The 17,695-nt window shown below is 42.0% G+C and overlaps 1 protein-coding gene and 1 long non-coding RNA gene across 2 annotated transcripts in view; one reads left to right on the forward strand and one right to left on the reverse strand.

Moving 5' to 3' along the window:
- Positions 1 to 15,555, reverse strand: part of LOC139375063 (EH-domain containing 4) — a 29,975-nt gene extending 14,420 nt beyond the window's left edge. Inside the window, exons 1-2 of the mRNA XM_071116464.1 lie at positions 14,922 to 15,555; positions 10,388 to 10,564 (exon numbers count right to left, since the gene is read on the reverse strand). Of these exons, the coding sequence (XP_070972565.1) occupies positions 10,388 to 10,564; positions 14,922 to 15,151 (407 nt within the window). The 5' untranslated portion in view covers positions 15,152 to 15,555. The remainder of the gene's footprint in view (positions 1 to 10,387; positions 10,565 to 14,921) is intronic.
- On the forward strand, positions 7,735 to 8,445 carry LOC139374554 (uncharacterized). The gene is made up of 3 exons (XR_011627682.1): positions 7,735 to 7,894; positions 7,980 to 8,158; positions 8,350 to 8,445. It is a non-coding gene; the product is annotated as an uncharacterized lncRNA (long non-coding RNA).
- Positions 15,556 to 17,695: the final 2,140 nt, after the last annotated feature.

Genomic DNA, 17,695 nt, shown 5'->3' on the forward strand with positions numbered 1-17,695 from the left:
TATATGCTAGTATTGACTACAACGTGTAAATAGGAATTTGTCGTCATAAATTCAGCCTCGTCTAAAACTGAGTTTTAAACCTGAATGCGGGGGATGGTAGGGGACGCCATGTGTGACTGACGTGTTCTCCGTTTGCTCCCGTGGTATTCTTAAAGTTTATGTGAATTCTGCAGCAGAACCGTATTTATTTTCAAATATTAATTTGGTGATCCCTTTCCGTAAAAATCAAGACTACTTTGCTTCCGAATGTCAGCATGTCGACCAAACATAAGGCCAAGAGCATGACTTGGAGAAAACCCGGCCTACAAGACCCGCTCTCATCACCGCCCTCTCCTGAGTCTGAGGGCCCGGGGACGCACACTTTACCCGGGGGCGCGGCTTGGCCTGGCGGCGCTGAAATGAACATTCGAGGCCATCAGGCTACTACGCTCTGAGATAGTTGAAATGAAAACACAGGTGGTTGCTACAATTGAGGCCAGAATACAGGAGGTTTCTGATACTTTAAAAGCAGATTTAACCATCCTGCGGAACGAGACTGTGCCGGCAATTACATTACTCAAAACAACAACTGCGTCACACACTACAACGATTGCAGCACTGGAGGCCTCCGCTACTAATGTCTCCGATTTAACTACATCCCTGGAGACTGAATTAAACGCCTAGCTGCGGATTTGAAAAAGGTGAGGGAGTGCTGTGTGAGTTTAGAGGGATTCTCTCGCCGCAATAATCTGAGACTTGTATCAGTCCCAGAGTCCGCGGAAATGCATCGCGCCACGGATTTCGTTTCAGGGCTGCTGAAGGATGTTCTTGCCTTAGATGAAAAGCCCCTGATTGATCGAGCCCACCGGTCGCTGCGCCCAAAGCCCCGGGATGGGGAGAGGCCCCGTGACATAATTCTTCGAGTGCACTTTTTTTATGAGAAGATGGAGATCCTCCGACGAGCCCGCAATACCACTCGGAGCTTTCAAGGACAGAGCTTTTCCATTTACCAGGACTACTCCCCCACTGTTTCCAGGCAGCGCGCAGCTTTCGGACAGGCCAAACGAGTGCTTCGGGACCATCCAAGTGTGAAGTATGGACTGCGATTCCCGGCCCGTTTATGGATATCTCATGAGGGTAAAGACCACACATTTGAATCTCCGAATGAGGCTATGGCTCACATTCAACGTCACATCAAGAAGTCTTGAATATGCTCACAGTGTGGATTGTAAGTACCCCACTTGTGGTACAATTATGTTTAGATATAACAAACAGGCTAGTCTTCTATAGTTGGTGAAACTATTCAGGCTTATTTGATGTGATCTAATGTTTTGATTATCTAGTGTGCGTGCCTTATCTCGCTCACCTATTTAGTTTGTTTACACATTGTCTCAGTGACTCAAAATAGTTTTGGTTATTTGTTTACTGCATCCGTTTGCATTGACCCAGTAAACAGTAAATGTCTCCCGAGGCTACACGGTTTCTGGGGCCTCACTTTAATTTTAAAAGTTTTGAGCGTCATTTATGCCCAGCAAACGTTCAACGTTGTGCACACGTAGTTTTTTGGTATTGGTTGTAAGCTGTCTCAGCTTCAACTAGACTACTATTATAATTACTATTATTTTTGATTGTCTAACTACGATTTCCTTACTTCAAATTAGATTTTTGGCTCAGAGCCTTTATACATTTTATTTATTTTCTCTCTCAATGCTTGTTATAAGACGGGTGAATACAATACAATTATATACATCTACAAGTGGTGCTTTTGTCATTCCGTTTGCACAAGGGATTCGCCTTTTTTTTTTTTGTTGAAAAAAATACATAAAAATCTTTCTTTTTGCTGCTTGATCCACTAACAAAACGTGACTTTAAAGAGCGGGACTGTGGGTTTAGGTTTAAGACTGCACTCTCACAGACATACTGTGCGAAGAGAACATGTTCTATTTAGGCTTGTACCTCGTTTGGGGAGGTATTGTCTGGGATGGGGGGAGGGGGTGGGGGGGCAGGTTGAATTGTTCAGTTCTAATGTTGTCATTCTGTCTTTTTAGTTTTTTTTCTGTTTTTTTTTTCTGTACTTTTTCCAAACATTTACCACCGTACATTATTACTCTGAGACAAGTTATTCTGGGGGTTTTGGGCGCTCATTGCTTTTCCATTCTATGCTCTAATGACAGGGTTGAATAACGGGAATGCCCAGAGGGGCCGAAATAATACGATCAAGTACGAGCAGGTATGTCCTGCTCTACCATATGGGAGTCTCTCAAAGCATACCTACGTGGCCAAATTATTTCTTATACAGCCAACCAAAACAGAGTTCGCTCCCAGCGACTTCGGGACCTGAGCGAGTCCATAGCCACATTGGATGAGAAGTATGCTACGGATCCTTCCTCTGATCTGCATAAAGAGCGCCAACTACTCCAATCTGAATTTGATGAGCTTTCTACCAGGCAAGCTGAACAGTTACTCTTGCGAGCTCGATACAAAGTCTATGAACAAGGCGACAAGGCCAGTAAACTCCTTGCACATCAGATCCGTAAATCTGAGGCCTCACGGCTAATCCCACAAATAAGGACCCCGTCTGGTGCCACCACAGTTATACATAAAGAGATCAATGATCAATTTAAAACAATTTTACTCTGCGCTATACACCTCTGAATCCCCTCAAGACCCTTTGCTGATTGACTCCTTCTTTAATGGCTTGAATATGCCTTCAATTGATACAGACTCCCATGACTGTCTAGAAGAAGAATTTACGCTTGAGGAGATTGCAACAGCAGTGTCCGCAATGAAAAGTGGTAAATCACCGGGTCCGGACGGTTTTCCAACCGAATTTTACAGGACGTTTTCTGGTCTGCTTTGCCCATTCTTGTCCCGACTATTTGCAGAGTGCCTCAATACTTCAAAGCTGCCGCCTAGTCTTTATCAGGCTTCAATTTCATTACTACTAAAGAAAAACAAAGATCCCCTGGAATGTGGATCCTATCACCCAATCTCGCTTTTAAACTGTGATTACAAAATCCTAGCTAAGCTTTTAGCCATCCGTATGGAAGGCTTGCTGCACCAAGTAATACACTCTGACCAGACTGGCTTTGTGAGAAATAGGCATTTATTTTTCAATATTAGGCGCCTTATGAATATACTGTACTCCCCAGCGTCGGAGGACCCGGAGGTGGTGGTCTCACTTGATGCCGAAAAAGCGTTTGACCGCGTTGAGTGGGATTACCTAACAGCTGCCCTTTATAGATTTGGCTTTGGCCCCAAATTCATTGCGTGGATAAAGATTCTTTATTTTTCCCCCATGGCTTCGGTACGGACTAATAACTTGTCCTCTGACTATTTTCCCTTGCACCGCGGATCCAGACAGGGTTGCCCACTCTCCCCCTTGTTGTTTGCTTTGGCAATCGAGCCTCTCGCCATTGCACTACGCTCTAATGATGCCATTCAAGGCATAATCAGGGCGGGCTGGGAGCAGAAAGTCTCGCTATATGCTGACGACCTCCTTTTGTTTATCTCCAATCCCGATACCTCATTGCCACGTGCCCTATCTGTTCTTAAAAAGTTTGGATCAATCTCAGGGTACAAGCTGAATCTAGGCAAGAGTGAGATTTTTCCGGTAAACAAGGCTGCTTTAAAGTGCTCTTTCACAAGTTCTCAGTTTAGGATTGTCCGGGATCAATTCACTTACTTGGGAGTAAAAGTGACAAGGAAATATTCAAATTTGTTTCAGGAAAACATTGTTGCTCTAGCAGACAGATTGTAACAATCTTTTACTTTTTGGAATTCGCTACCCCTTTCTCTTATCGGAAGGGTTAATGTCATTAAAATGAATGTGTTGCCCAAATTTCTATATTTATTTCAATGTTTACCCATTTTTATTCCAACATCTTTTTTTATTTCACTGGATCAAACATTCATGCATTTTATTTGGGATGGCAAGGTACCATGGATTGGTAGAAAACATTTACAGAAGCCTAGGTCATTGGGGGGTTTAGCTCTACCAAATTTTCAGACATACTACTGGGCTGCAAATTTTAGAGCCGTTCTGTACTGGCTGCAGACTGATCCTACTGGCCCTAGACCACTCTGGGTCCAGATGGAGTCTGAATCGTGTAAACCTGCAGCACTTTCCTCTGTGCTGTGCTCGTCTCTCCCAGTGTCCCTATGCAAAAGGTGTGCCAACCCAATTGTAAAGCAGTCTCTTAAAATTTGGAATCAGTTCCGTTTAGCCTTTAGCCTCCAAGGCTTTTCTCTATCAGGCCCAATCAATCAGAACATTTTATTTCCTCCATCTTTGAATGATGGGGCTTTTGGCCTTTGGCACTCACTAGGCCTTTCCTCGCTAGCCCAATTATTCTTTGATGGTACATTTGCCTCTTTTTCTCAGCTGCAGGAAAAGTTCAATCTCCCCCAATCCCACTTTTTCCGCTATCTCCAGACTAGAAACTTTGTCAGGGCTAACACACCTGGATTTCCCAATAGGCCTGCGAATACAGCTATAGAGAGCATCTTGGAGCTGAACAAGCTTCCTAGGGGCGCAATTTCAGATGTATATGCAATCATTCATGACTTACAGAACCCTTCTTTGGTGCCTTTAAAGACTCGATGGGAAAAGGATTTGGGGGAGGAACTTGGGGAAGACGCCTGGGAATCTGTGCTGCACAGGGTGCACTCGTCCTCTTTTAGCACTAGACACAGCCTCATTCAATTCAAGGTGGTTCACCGTATCCACTGGTCGGGGGCCAAACTTGGAAGAATATTCTCTGATTTTGATCCTACCTGTGTCAGATGTAAGGTGGAACCAGCCACACTGTTGCATATGTTTTGGGGCTGTCATAAACTGTCAGGTTTCTGGGAATTAATATTTAAATGTTTCTCTGATATATATGACACTGTTATAGAGCCGTCTCCCCTTACAGCCCTTTTTGGAGTACTGCCCATGGGTACCCCCCTATCGAGAATCCAGTCGGACACTGTTGCTTATACAACTCTTTTAGCTAGACGGCTAATACTACAGAACTGGAAGATGGCAGCTCCCCCATCTTATAAATATTGGGTGAGGGATGTGTTGTGCTCTCTGAAACTAGAAAAAATTCAATTCAATTCATGTGGGAACCCCAAACTGTTTGATGAGGCTTGGGCTCCATTCCGGTCTTACTTTAAACAGTCCATCCTCTGATGGCATTCCAATTAATACTAAAATAAGTCTGTGACTTAAGGGTTGGAGGAGTTTCTGTGTTTTTGCTGGGGGGGGGGCATTAAGATCCATGTGCTTATTGATTGTGGTCCGCAGATGCCTTGTTCATCTTGCCCAGGCAGAGACTGAAGTGTGAGCTTGTTTTTCCCAGTTATTTTTACATTTTGTTCACGCCTACATGAATAATCATTTTTTATTTATTTATTTTAAAGCATTGTAAACTTTTTTTTTGTCCAGTGGATGGTCGGTCTGTGGCCATGACTCTCTGTGAGTGGTTGCATTTCTCCACCCTTATCCCTTGACTGTTTACAGGAACAATGGTGAGATGTTTGCCCTGTACTATAGATTGCCCTTTAACCTCTGTAGCCTTCTGCATGGTGTGTTTAACTTGTCTAAAGTATGGTATCTTTAAAGCTATTTTTTTATTTGTATTTTTATTTGTATTTTTTTTCTAGTTGAGTATATTATTTATATTGCTTTGTCTTGTCTGTGTGTGCGTGTGTGTATGTTCAAAACTTAATAAACAGAGTTTAAAAATTTAAAAAAAAAACCTGAATGCGCCACAACAAGTAAATGTGTCATGCCGTCTTTTGCTAAACTACACGTGCAAATCACCCCTCCGCCCACTTTTCCCCCTTCATTAAATTGGGGCTCCGTTGATTCGTCTCCCCCAATGGGCTCAAAGGATCATGGCCATTGAGACTGAAAAGCCCTATATGGAATAACCATGCCTCCGGCTCGGCAATGCATGCTTCCAGCAGGATGCACAACTATGGTTTGCATGCCCTGCTGAAGGACCCTACCATACGGAATACGTGGTTGGAGTTTGTTAGTCCCCAATGGTCACTAGCACAGCTACCCAGCTAGCTGGCTAATGTTAGCCTACCTCAATACAACTCGGATTTGGCTTGAAAACACGATAACCTTTCAGAAGTAGGCAAATAATTAGTAGGAAAACCTTTTGTCATGATTGTGATGTCGCCAGATTGACTTAAGATGCAGTAGCTATAACTTTAGCCAGCTAACTAAGATTGAGGGAACCAGTGTATATTAGCTAGCCAACAGTAATGGCAACAGATATTTGCCTACTTGAGCAATGTCATTCCATAACTTACTTTTACAGTCAAGTTAGCCTACAATGTGCAACCCATGTCTAGGGCACAAATAAATATTGGATGCAGCTAACTTGTGTGTTTATTTTATTTAACTAGGCAAGTCAGTTAAAACCTGTTGAATCTAGGGGGCACTATTTTCATTTTTGGAAAAATAACGTTTCCAAAGTAAACAGGCTATTTTGTCAGGACAAGATGCTAGAATATGCATATAATTGACAGCTTATGATAGAAAACACTCTAAAGTTTCCAAAACTGTAAAATATTGTCTTCGAGTATAACAGAACGTATATTGCAGGCGAAAGCCTGAGAAAAATCCAATCAGGAAGGGACTCTTATTTAGAAAGGTCTGCGTTCCTATGCGTCCCTATTGAGCAGTGAATGAGATATCAACCAGATTCCTTTTTCTATGGCTTCCCTAATGTGTCTAGTGTCACAATACATAGTTTCAGGCTTTTATTTCGAAAAATGAGCCTGAACGTCAACATTGCGTCAGTGGTCAGCTGGAGGCTCTCAGAGTGATATGTGCGAAAAAGACAAATGCGGCCATTGTTTCTCTCTTTCCTACTAAGAAGCCACCTGTCCCGGTTGATATATTATCAAATAGATATTTGAAAAACACCTTGAGGATTGATTATAAACAACGTTTGCCATGTTTCTGTCGATATTATGGAGCTAATTTGGAATATTTTGTCGTGACCGCAATTTCCGGTTGAATTCTCAGCCAAACGTGAAGAACTAACAGAGTTATTTCGGCTACAAAAGTAATATTTTGGGGAAAAAGGAACATTTGCTATCTAACTGGGAGTCTCGTGAGTGAAAACATCCGAAGCTCATCAAAGGTAAACAATTTAATTTGATTGCTTTTCTGATTTTCGTGACCAGGTTGCCTGCTGCTAGCTAGGCATAATGCTATGCTAGATTATCGATAAATTTACACAAATGCTTGTCTTGCTTTGGCTGTAAAGCATAATTAAAAAATCTGAGATGACAGGGTGATTAACAAAAGGCTAAGCTGTGTTTCAATATATTTCACTTGTGATTTAATTTTCTAGTAATATTTGTGTCCGTTGCGTTATGATAATTAGTGTCAGTTGATGACAATTCTCCCGGATCCGGGATGGGAAGATCCAAGAACAAATTCTTATTTACAATGACTGCCTACCAGGGAATAGTGGGTTAACTGCCTTGTTCAGGGTCAGAATTACAGATTTTTACCTTGTCAGCTCGGGGATTCGATCCAGCAACCTTTCGGTTACTGGCCCAACGCTCTAACCACTAAGCTACATCCTGTTGTGTGACTACAACAGTGTACAACAAACTAGCAGCAACAAACTCAAACCAACCCAGGGCCATAACAAAACATGTCACATTTGGTTGCATAGTGTAACGGCGTCACCGGCCTGAATCCAATTTGGAGTCAGTCAGTCTACATTGGTAAAGCATATAATTAGCTTCCAAACGTGATCACGTTATTTCTCTAACTATATGCATAAGTGAGGGATGATCACAATCGTTGACCCTGTTTTTCTGTTAGACAAAGTGCAGTTGGGTGCAGACTGATCCCCTGGTTATGAACGGATGCCAGGACGTACCACAAGGAGCAAAGGTGGGTAGATTAACATGTCCAGAAATATGATTGCAATTGACCTCGAAAAATCATTTAATTCACTGTTCACTTGCTATTTTCACAGCTTGTCAGGGAAGACCTCCAAATAAATGTGCATCATGGGAGAATTACCCTTGTGACACCTCATCCATTGTTGCCAAAATCTCCCTCGACTCTTATGAAAAGGACACGCCATCATGAGGCCTCTGATATTGACCCGAGTTACTGCCCTGATGACAAAGATGGCTCCATCAACAATGACAGGTAAGGTATGTTGTGAATTGTAGTATAAAAAAAAATACCTGGCTTAATAAACTAGTAGGCTTATTCCCCAGCCAAGCAGTTATAACTAGTCGTCATTTTGGTCATGAACTGCACGAGCAAAAAACGTTGTTCTTTCTTTAGAAAAAAATGCAATTTACCACTCGGCCGTCAATTATATCACCCTTTCACAGGCCCTCCCAGGCAACACCACCTCATAAGATTGCATGCTGCAGTTGCTTGAGGGATGTCCAGCTTGCAGCCTAGAGAAGACCAGCAAGGAGGCCCTCATCAGCATCATGCAGAAATGCTCTCGCTTTGAGCATTCCTATGAATGGAACAGTCAGACACATTTTGGTAAGTATCCGGCCATCAACCTTCATCTGTCAGCGGAAACAGCTTTCACAGGCTCATTTGTACAAATACAGAAGGTAACCCACTTTATTACTTTGATACATTTGATAACCCAATAGTGAAACATAATTTATTCAAACTGATATTATTTGTTGCTTATTTTCTACTTCCTAGATCCATATAATGTCTAGGGCATAACCTAAACTGATCGCTGTGTTCACTATTCCATTTCACATCATATGATATCTGAAGTGAAACAGAAAGGTGAACACAGCGATCAGGTTGGTTGCACCAGGCTAATCATAACAACCATTGGCAATGTAATCGTGTGTGTGTGTGTGTGTGTGTGTGTGTGTGTAACCAGTATATTTGATGAGGGGCCAGGAGCTGATCTACGCTGCCATGCCAACCAATGTGGAGCTGGCAAAGACCTTACCTCCAGCCACCTCGTCTGCTCACCAACAGTTGTTGATGGGTAGACCAGAATTAGGTAGGTTTAGTCTGACCTGTTCAAACTTCAACATAGTATGTTTGTTTGTAAAATATAACCTATCCTAACTGCCATTGGTATTAGAACAGTGACTATGTGTGCATGTGTTCACAGATGGATCAAATGAGCCAGCACTTGGAGACTTGCAAGATGATGTGATGGAGTCCTGATCGACGGACAGGCTTGGTACAGACGTCTCTGAATGGAGAGAGACCTGCCACTCAACACATCCCCAATGTGGGACTGAAGGTGTTTACTAATAATACAGTACAGCAGAAATGTCCCATATTAGCAACACCCTTTTCATTCCATGTGTCACAAATGAACTCTGCATGAACTCTGGCAATAGCATCTACAGTACTCTCCATCTGTAGAAATAGGCAGAAGCCAGCCTCAGTCGTTTGATGGCGAGACCAGAATTGGGTAGGTTTAGTCTGACCTGTTCAAACTTCAACATAGTATGTTTGTTTGTCAGATATCACCTATCCTAACTGCCATTGGTAATAGAACAATGACTATGTGTGTATGTGTTCACAAAAACATGTATGGAGCCAGAACATGGAGACTTGCAAAATGATGTGATGAAGTCCAGACTGACAGACAGGCTTGATACTGATGTCTCTGAATGAAGAGACCTGGAACTCAGCATTAAAAGTTTACTAGACAAATTTGACTTGCATTGTCTTTTTATTATTATTTAATTGAATGGCTTCAGTCAATATGGGGAGGGAGAAACCCTGTGTATTCTGCACCAGGATCAGGGAACTCCTGTTGTATATGGGACACCGCACAGGAAGGTATGACCAATAAATAGTTTGCCAAGTTCACCATTACCACCAGACATAATGCAGATAGGCACAGTATCTGTATTGGCTGGGAATGACAATGAAAGGTACACATTGTTAGTTATATTAGCAGAACACTGTGTCTATGGTGTTATGTAAAGTTTTGTTTATTCTACATGGACCTGTTACTACATTTAAAATTTAACAAAAAAACATTTAGAATATCTACATAAAATCAGCAAATGCATTCTCATATTAATCTGTAGGCTACTGACCTATCCAAAGATTCTTCAGGCATCTCACCATACATTTGCCTGTAGTTATTGAACTCAACCTGCAGGTGGTTTGTTTGTTGTGATTGAGCAGGGGGAAACAGCTGCGAGCAAGGTTCTGACGATGGGTGTGTCTTGGTGGTGGCAAGGACACACCCAAAAAACACCCATATCAAACCACACCCCCAAGCCATCACGTTTGGCTTTGGGCATGGCCGCAAAGCATTTCTTGAGCAAGCCAAAAAACGAGGCCAAATCAGCGGGTGCAGTTCCCCTTTAATGTAAAGTGTTAGCCGTAATAAAAAAAACAAGAAAAAACTGTCCACTTTACCTATTGAGGAAGGAGTTACCAAAGGCGTTGAGTTTACGGAAGGGTTTCTTGGGGTCAACCACCAGAGCGTTACCAGGGACAACCCCCTCGTTCTCCCCATACATGACAGCGATGAAGCCATCCGTTGTGGGCTCTGGGCCAATCCGCATGCCTGGGAAGTCCTGCTCGAGCAGGTACCTGAAACAGAACAGAGTAAATCACTGCTGTGGACATTTATATATTTTGAGATCTGCAAAACATTACATCAATACAACACAGGACTTGGCATGATGGTGGATGAAGATGAAGTAATATAACAGCAGCAGTAATGATCATCTGACTCCAACATGATTACAAAGCTCTCGAGTGAAACATCCGACTGAAACATCTGCACAAACACCAGGCCAACGCCTACTATTACTAGGCCTTTCTGTTTAGGCAGAACGACTAAAGAATACTTGCATATACACATTTATGTGAATGCCACATACTATACTACACTACTATGGGAGTGCCATCTGCCTAGTTGAAATCACACAGAGACGCCGTCAACGGCATCAAAACCTGCGTGCGAGAGGAGACTGTCAATGCACATACACAGCACAACATATGCCAACTTAATTGCCATGAGAATCCATAATAAAACAGTTATTTGTTATGTTCACTATGTACCCCTTGTGAATTATTGTTGTGTGTTCCTTCTAACTCACCTTACATGTACTTATTTTTTACCCCATTTTCGTGGTATCTTCTTGACACAATGTCTGCTTAATCCGGAAGCCAGCCGCACCAATGTGTCAGAGGAAACACCGTACACCTGGCGACCGTGTCAGCATGCATGCGCCCGGCCTGCCACAGGAGTCGCTAGAGCGCGATGGGACAAGGACATCTCGGCCTGCCAAACCCTCTACTAACCTGGACGACTCTGGGCAAATTGTGCGCCGCCTCATGGGTCTCCCAGTCACAGCCAGCTGTGACACAGCCTGGGATTGAACCCAGGTCTGTAGTGACCACTGCACCACTTGGGAAGACCCTGCAAATTGATTTTAACAAACAATTGGTCCCCCCAAAAATGCGTCCTTCCATTGAATTTCAAAATCCCAACGTGGCCCTTGAGCCAAGGGAGAGGGGGGTTGACCGGGTAAGGAGAGTAGGTGTGGAGGCCTGGAGGTCTATAGTTCCAGGGAGTAAGCTATACACTCTCAGGCCCAGGGAGAGGGCAGGCAGGCGGGCAGGGAGTGTACGGCTAGAGGCCTGGAGTCAGAGGTCACCAGGTCAATGGGGGACTGCCTGGGGGTCAGGAAAGCCCCAGGGAGAAGGCCAAGTGAATAGGTGTGTGAGTGACACTGTCCTTCAGGGGAGCGGAGCAGGCAATTAATGTAAAATCGTGTGGGATGAAAATTGACGAACAGAAGGGTGTGCCGTGTAGAAGGCTAGTCAGTGGATATTCTGAAAGTAGTTTGAGGGTTGTAGGTCATATGACCACAAAACTATTGAAATTAAAAACATTTTAAAATTCATGTAAAAACATGCAAGATGAAATTGGACACACTAAAGGGTGTGCAATGTGTAGACCCACTGAGTGTACATTCTGAACCTTGTTTGAAGTCAGTAGGTCACATGACCAAGGAGCTATTGTCATTTTAAATTTTGAAAAACTAATGTAAATTCACTTGAGATGAAAATGGACATACTAAAGAGTGTGCTATATACAAGGGTAGTCAGTGGACATTCTTAACCTTGGTTGAGGACAGTAGGTCACATGACCAATGAGCTATTGAAATCTAACATTTTGAAACATCAATGTAAGATTGTGTGAGATAAATTAAAAAACTAAAGGGTGTGCAATATAGAAGGGTAGTTAGTGGACAATCTGAACCTAGGTTGAAGTCAGTTGGTCACATGACCAGGGAGCTATTGCAATTGTAAAGTTGACAAAATTAATCTAAAAACATGTGAGATGGAAATGGACCAACTAAAAGGTGTGCAATGTGTAGGCCCACTGAGTGTACATTCTGAACCTTGTTTGAGTCCAGCAGGTCACATGACCAAGGAGCTATTGAAATTAGAAACAGTGAAAAACAGAAACATTTATGTAAAATCCCCTGAGATAAAAATAGACAAACTAAAGGGTGTGCAATATATAAGGCTAGTGACTGGAAGTTCTGAAAGTAGTTTGAGGGTTGTAGGTCACATGGCCCACAGTGTACATTAGGAACCTTGTTTGAGGTGTGTGGGTCACATGACCAGGGCGCAATTGAATTTCCAAAATTACAATAAATAAATGTAAAATAATGTGAGATGTAAACCAACAAAAAAGAAAGTGTGCGCAAAGTGCGTCATCTATGAACATCTTGGCCATGTTCTGTTATAATCTCCATCCGGCACAGCCAGAAGAGGACTGGCCACCCCTCAGAGCCTGGTTCCTCTAGGTTTCTTCCTAGGTTTTGGCCTTTCTAGGGAGTTTTTCCTACCCACCGTGCTTCTACACCTGCATTGCTTGCTGTTTGGTGTTTTAGGCTGGGTTTCTGTACAGCACTTTGATATATCAGCTGATGTAAGAAGGGATATATAAATACATTTGATTTGTAGCCTATTTGACTGACTTTATTTACCTAGGCAAGTCAGTTAAGAACAAATAGGTTATTTTTCAATGACGGCCTAGGAACAGTGGGTTAACTGCCTTGTTCACAGGCAGAACGACTGATTTCTACCTTATCAGCTCGGGGATTTGATCTTGCAACCTTTCGGTTACAAGTCCAACGCTCTAACCACTAAGCTGATAAACCTTACAGCCCAATACATCTTTAGTCTGGCATAGGGAAGATCATAATTCCTCAAATTCCTTTTCCACAAAACGACCCACGCAATCTATCTGCTTATTTGACCAGCATTACTCTGCATAGACACCAGAAAAATAGACTAACTTTCTAATTTGAAGAGCTATGACACGCCGTAGATGCTCGCGTCCCATCTGTTCTCTCATTCGCTCATGTGCATTCCAAATTCAGCATGTACAAGAGTGTTAAAAAAAACACTTTGTTTGATATGGGCTTATCTGCCAAGGCAGTTGAAAATGTCTGGCGGAGTCTGGCGGAGTGCTTGATATATGCCCCCCAAGACAAAAAAAAAAAAACGAACATTGTTTTTCCTGCAAAGTTCTGGCCATGCTAAAGGTACTCAGCCCTTCCTGTGAGGGGAAGACATTGTGTCAAAGGTCTTCAAAAAGAGGAACGCCAGCTTGCCTTGGCCACATCCACTCAAAGGAGAAGACATGTCTTTAGGAGGACTGTTAATGGCTTTCTACCCTAGTCTCGTCCCATATCGTTGTGTGCAGTCTTGCCAACTCCTGTGGTCATTGTTCCACCAAACACATCACGTTCAGCTTGACAATGACCATAGCAGTTGACAAGACAGCACAAACATATCTGGGATCAGGCAATGATCAACTCCCCTGATTCATCATTTACATTCCTTAGAATTGGGTGGGATTCTGTCTGATGTAACTGAGCGCTGCAAGAATGAAATCAGCTATTGTGTAGGAGCAGTACAAACACCAAGTAATTGTGTAGTCTACTTAGGATAAGAAACTGTTTTCACTCAAGTTTATTTTTTAAAAACTTTTTAAAAACTTTAAGGTCAAGTAATAAAAGGGATTTGACTAAATTGAAACCATGTTTCTTCTTGTGTGCACATAATCTGCAATGTGAGATGTGACCCCTGCGACAAAAAGGGGTGTGTTGACCTAATTCTCAGTATTGTGCATCTACTTTCAGCAGGCTGGCAGCCCACCAGAGGCTCCTTTCCTAAAGATAGTGAAGCTGCATGTCCCATCTTGATGCAGAACCTGCTGCTCACCAAGTTACTAAACTGACAGTGTTTGCTCTAGGCCTGATGAGTCAAAAATAATGTGTTCAAAATTGCCATTGAAACTGAGAAGTTAGACTTTTATAATGGTTCTATTATTTCTCATCGATTGTGGTTGGTTGTTCAGAGACCTGGAGTGCACAAAAGACTTAAGTTTCAATGGTCACCAGACGTGTCATTGATATTAATGGCGGAAACTCGAAAGCAACCAATCAAGAACAGGCTGGTGGATTAACTTGTTCTCGCTAAGCAATGTTTCCCAACTCCAGTCCTTGAGTACACCCATCAGCACACATTTAATGTCACTACCTCTTGACATTTAAAAAAAACATATCTAAGAAGCAGTTAGTGTGGCACCTCCCTCCCCTGATCTAAGGACAATGGGAAGTCTAATTCATGTTGTATTGAATGTGAACATGGAATAGGTTAAAAAGAAAAATTAAAAAAACAAACCATCTACAACCTCAACATAATGTTAGATCATTTTCTAACACTACATATTAGGTTGCAGAGGGCAACCTTCATCTGTGGTTGTTTCCTCATTTACATTTTGACAGCTCAACTTGTCAAAGTACTTGCCTAGGGATTATTTAACAACTCAATAATTTGACATGCAGGCCCTGTAGGTAAAATACAGTTGTCACAAAAATGAGGCTGCATAACTGTTGCAGATGTCTGGATGGACTACCTTATGAACGTCGTCTTCCCCGTAGAATACTGTCCAACCAGTAGAACCATTGGCTTGCTCTGAAAATCTGCTGCCTCCAACGCCGGTGAATGGAAATCATGAAAAAGGTACGTTTCTTCCAATGGTAATATTTTTTTGGTGTAAAGTTGTTGAAGACCCTCCGTTACAGTTTGGTACATCTCGCCGTCCTTGTTTCTGCCTCCTTGTTCATTATTCACCCAACTAAACATGATGCTGCTGTTCTTCTATGTTCCCAAACCAAGAACTAACGTTTGACTTCCTTATTTTCCACAGCTTTCAAGATTTGCGCAATGATCTACTTTGCATCCGAATGTCTCACTTGTTACTTTCAATAAAATATGTTCTTCTTTGGCACATGTATTCCACGGTTGTTTTCCAACTGATTACTGGTCGCTCACAGTAGCTCCTCTGCGTGGCGCAGTGGTTCAGTGTTGACTCTACCTTACCTGAACGGCACCGCCCTTCCTGTAAAAGACATAGGGGCATGACTGAGAATTCAAGAGCGAAAAATACTCTAGCATTCCCAATCCTGGTCTTGGAGGGTAAAATCACTTCTGTTTTTTTCTACCTGGTAGTTAATTTTACACACCTGGTGTCCCAGGAGTAAATAAATCCCCGATTAGAAGGAGATGAACACCAGAAATGTTTCAGCCCTCCGGGAGCTGGGAATTCCCTAAAAAAAATCCCGCTTCGACCGGCAGTGACTTTTTGTATCAGGTTAGGAGAGCATTTTCGCTAAACCCTAAAAGTATCTAATTACCCTTTCTCCTAACCTCCTACTAAAAAAATTGCGTGTTTTTACGGAATCTCGTGACCAGGATTTGGCAGCCCTGCTCTACACCAAGCAGGGCAATATAGTTTTCCAAGTCTTCACTGCAAACTTGTATAGACAATACAGGAGTTTTATATTGTCTAATTATTACACACACACAATTTAATCGATATTCAGTGACAATCAGACCTGGGTTAAACAAATACATAATTTGTTATTTAAATACTTATTTTCTGTTTGAGTATTTTCAAACGATGTGGCCTGAATCAACTACTTCCTTTGGATGTATTTTAAAGTATTTTCATTTTTTTTAAATACCAAATAGACCCCTGTATCCACAAAGCATCTCAGAGTAGGAATACTGATCGATAAATTGCTCGATGAGATGCTTTGTGGATACGGGCCCTGGGTTCACATGCATGGGAGTATTTCAATATTTGTATTTGAAAATACACTTGTCTGTGTATTTGAGCATTCTCAAATACTTGCCTATACTTTCCAAGTGTATTTCCAAATACATTCCAATAGTTAACAACTTGTATTTTCAAAGAAAAAATATCAAAATCCTTACTTTGAAAGTAAAATAGTAAATAGTATTGAACCCAGGTCTGATAAGAATACATGTACTACATACAGTATGTAGGCATCTACATTTATGTTGCTTAGATGCAAATATCAGAAAGAAGTGTGGTATCATACAACATCTTCACATACTAACATGATTTATACAGTGAGCTCCAAAAGTATTGGGACAGTGAGTGCTTTGGATTTGAAATGATACAATGGCTAAGGTTAAAGTGCAGACTGTCAGCTTTAATTTGAGGGTATTTTCATCCATATCGGGGGAACCGTTTAGAAATTACAGCACTTTCCATGGTCCCCCCATTTTAGGGGACCAAAAGTATTGGGACAAACTCACATATAAAAATCAAAGTTGTATCAAAGTTGTCAAAAGGAGGCAATGATTACATCAAATTTGTGTCACTACAAACTTGTTGGATGCTTTTGCTGTTTGTTTTGTTTTTGTTTCAGATTATTTTGTGCCCAATAGAAATGAATGCTAAATCATGTATTGTGTCATTTTGGAGTCGCTTATTGCAAATAAGAATATGTTTCTAAACACCTCTACATTAATATGTGGATGCTACCATGATTACAGATAATCCTGAATGAATTGTGAATGAGTGAGAAAGTTAGGGGCATAAATATCATACCCCCCAAAAAATGCTAACCTCCCGTTATTGTAATGGTGAGAGGTTAGCATGTCTTGGGGGTATGACATGTGTCTGATTTTCTCACTCATTCAGGACTAGCTGTAATCATGGTAGCATAGCACAGTCTGCACTTTAACCACAGTCATTGTATAATTTCAAATTCAAAGTGCTGGAGTACAGAGCCAAAACAACTAAAATTGTGTCACTGTCCCAATACTTTCAGAGCTCATTATATGTATACACTGAATAACATTACCAGACAGCGGCTAATGCCAGGGGTTTTAATATCCAGATGGGTGCAACTTAACAGAAATGGCTCCCGAGTGGCGCAGTGGTCTAAGACACTGCAACTCAGTGCTTGAGGCGTCACCACAGACACCCTGGTTCGAATCATGGGTGTATCACAACCGTCCGTGATTGCGTCGTCCGGGTTCGGCCGGTGAAGGCCATCATTGTAAATAAAAAATTGTTCTTAACCGACTTGCCTAGTTAAATCAAGGTTACATAATACATGACCTGAATGTACTCGATCAGACCGGTCATACAGAATGTGGAATTGTGTCTACATGACATGTTTCTACCTGCAACTATCTAAACACTACAGTTCACCGAGGGTGTCTGGTCTTGTAACTGTGGTTGTCAGGTTTTCTTGAAAAGTCACGTGGCGGTTGTCGCCTACCCTTGGTGGAAAATATTCAGTAGTAGATACTATGCTTCTGTACTATCCTGACATCTAGTGGAAGGAGAAGATATACTTTTTCCTATGA

The sequence above is a fragment of the Oncorhynchus clarkii genome, chromosome 19 (assembly GCF_045791955.1).
Source record: "Oncorhynchus clarkii lewisi isolate Uvic-CL-2024 chromosome 19, UVic_Ocla_1.0, whole genome shotgun sequence".
Lineage (NCBI taxonomy): Eukaryota > Metazoa > Chordata > Actinopteri > Salmoniformes > Salmonidae > Oncorhynchus > Oncorhynchus clarkii.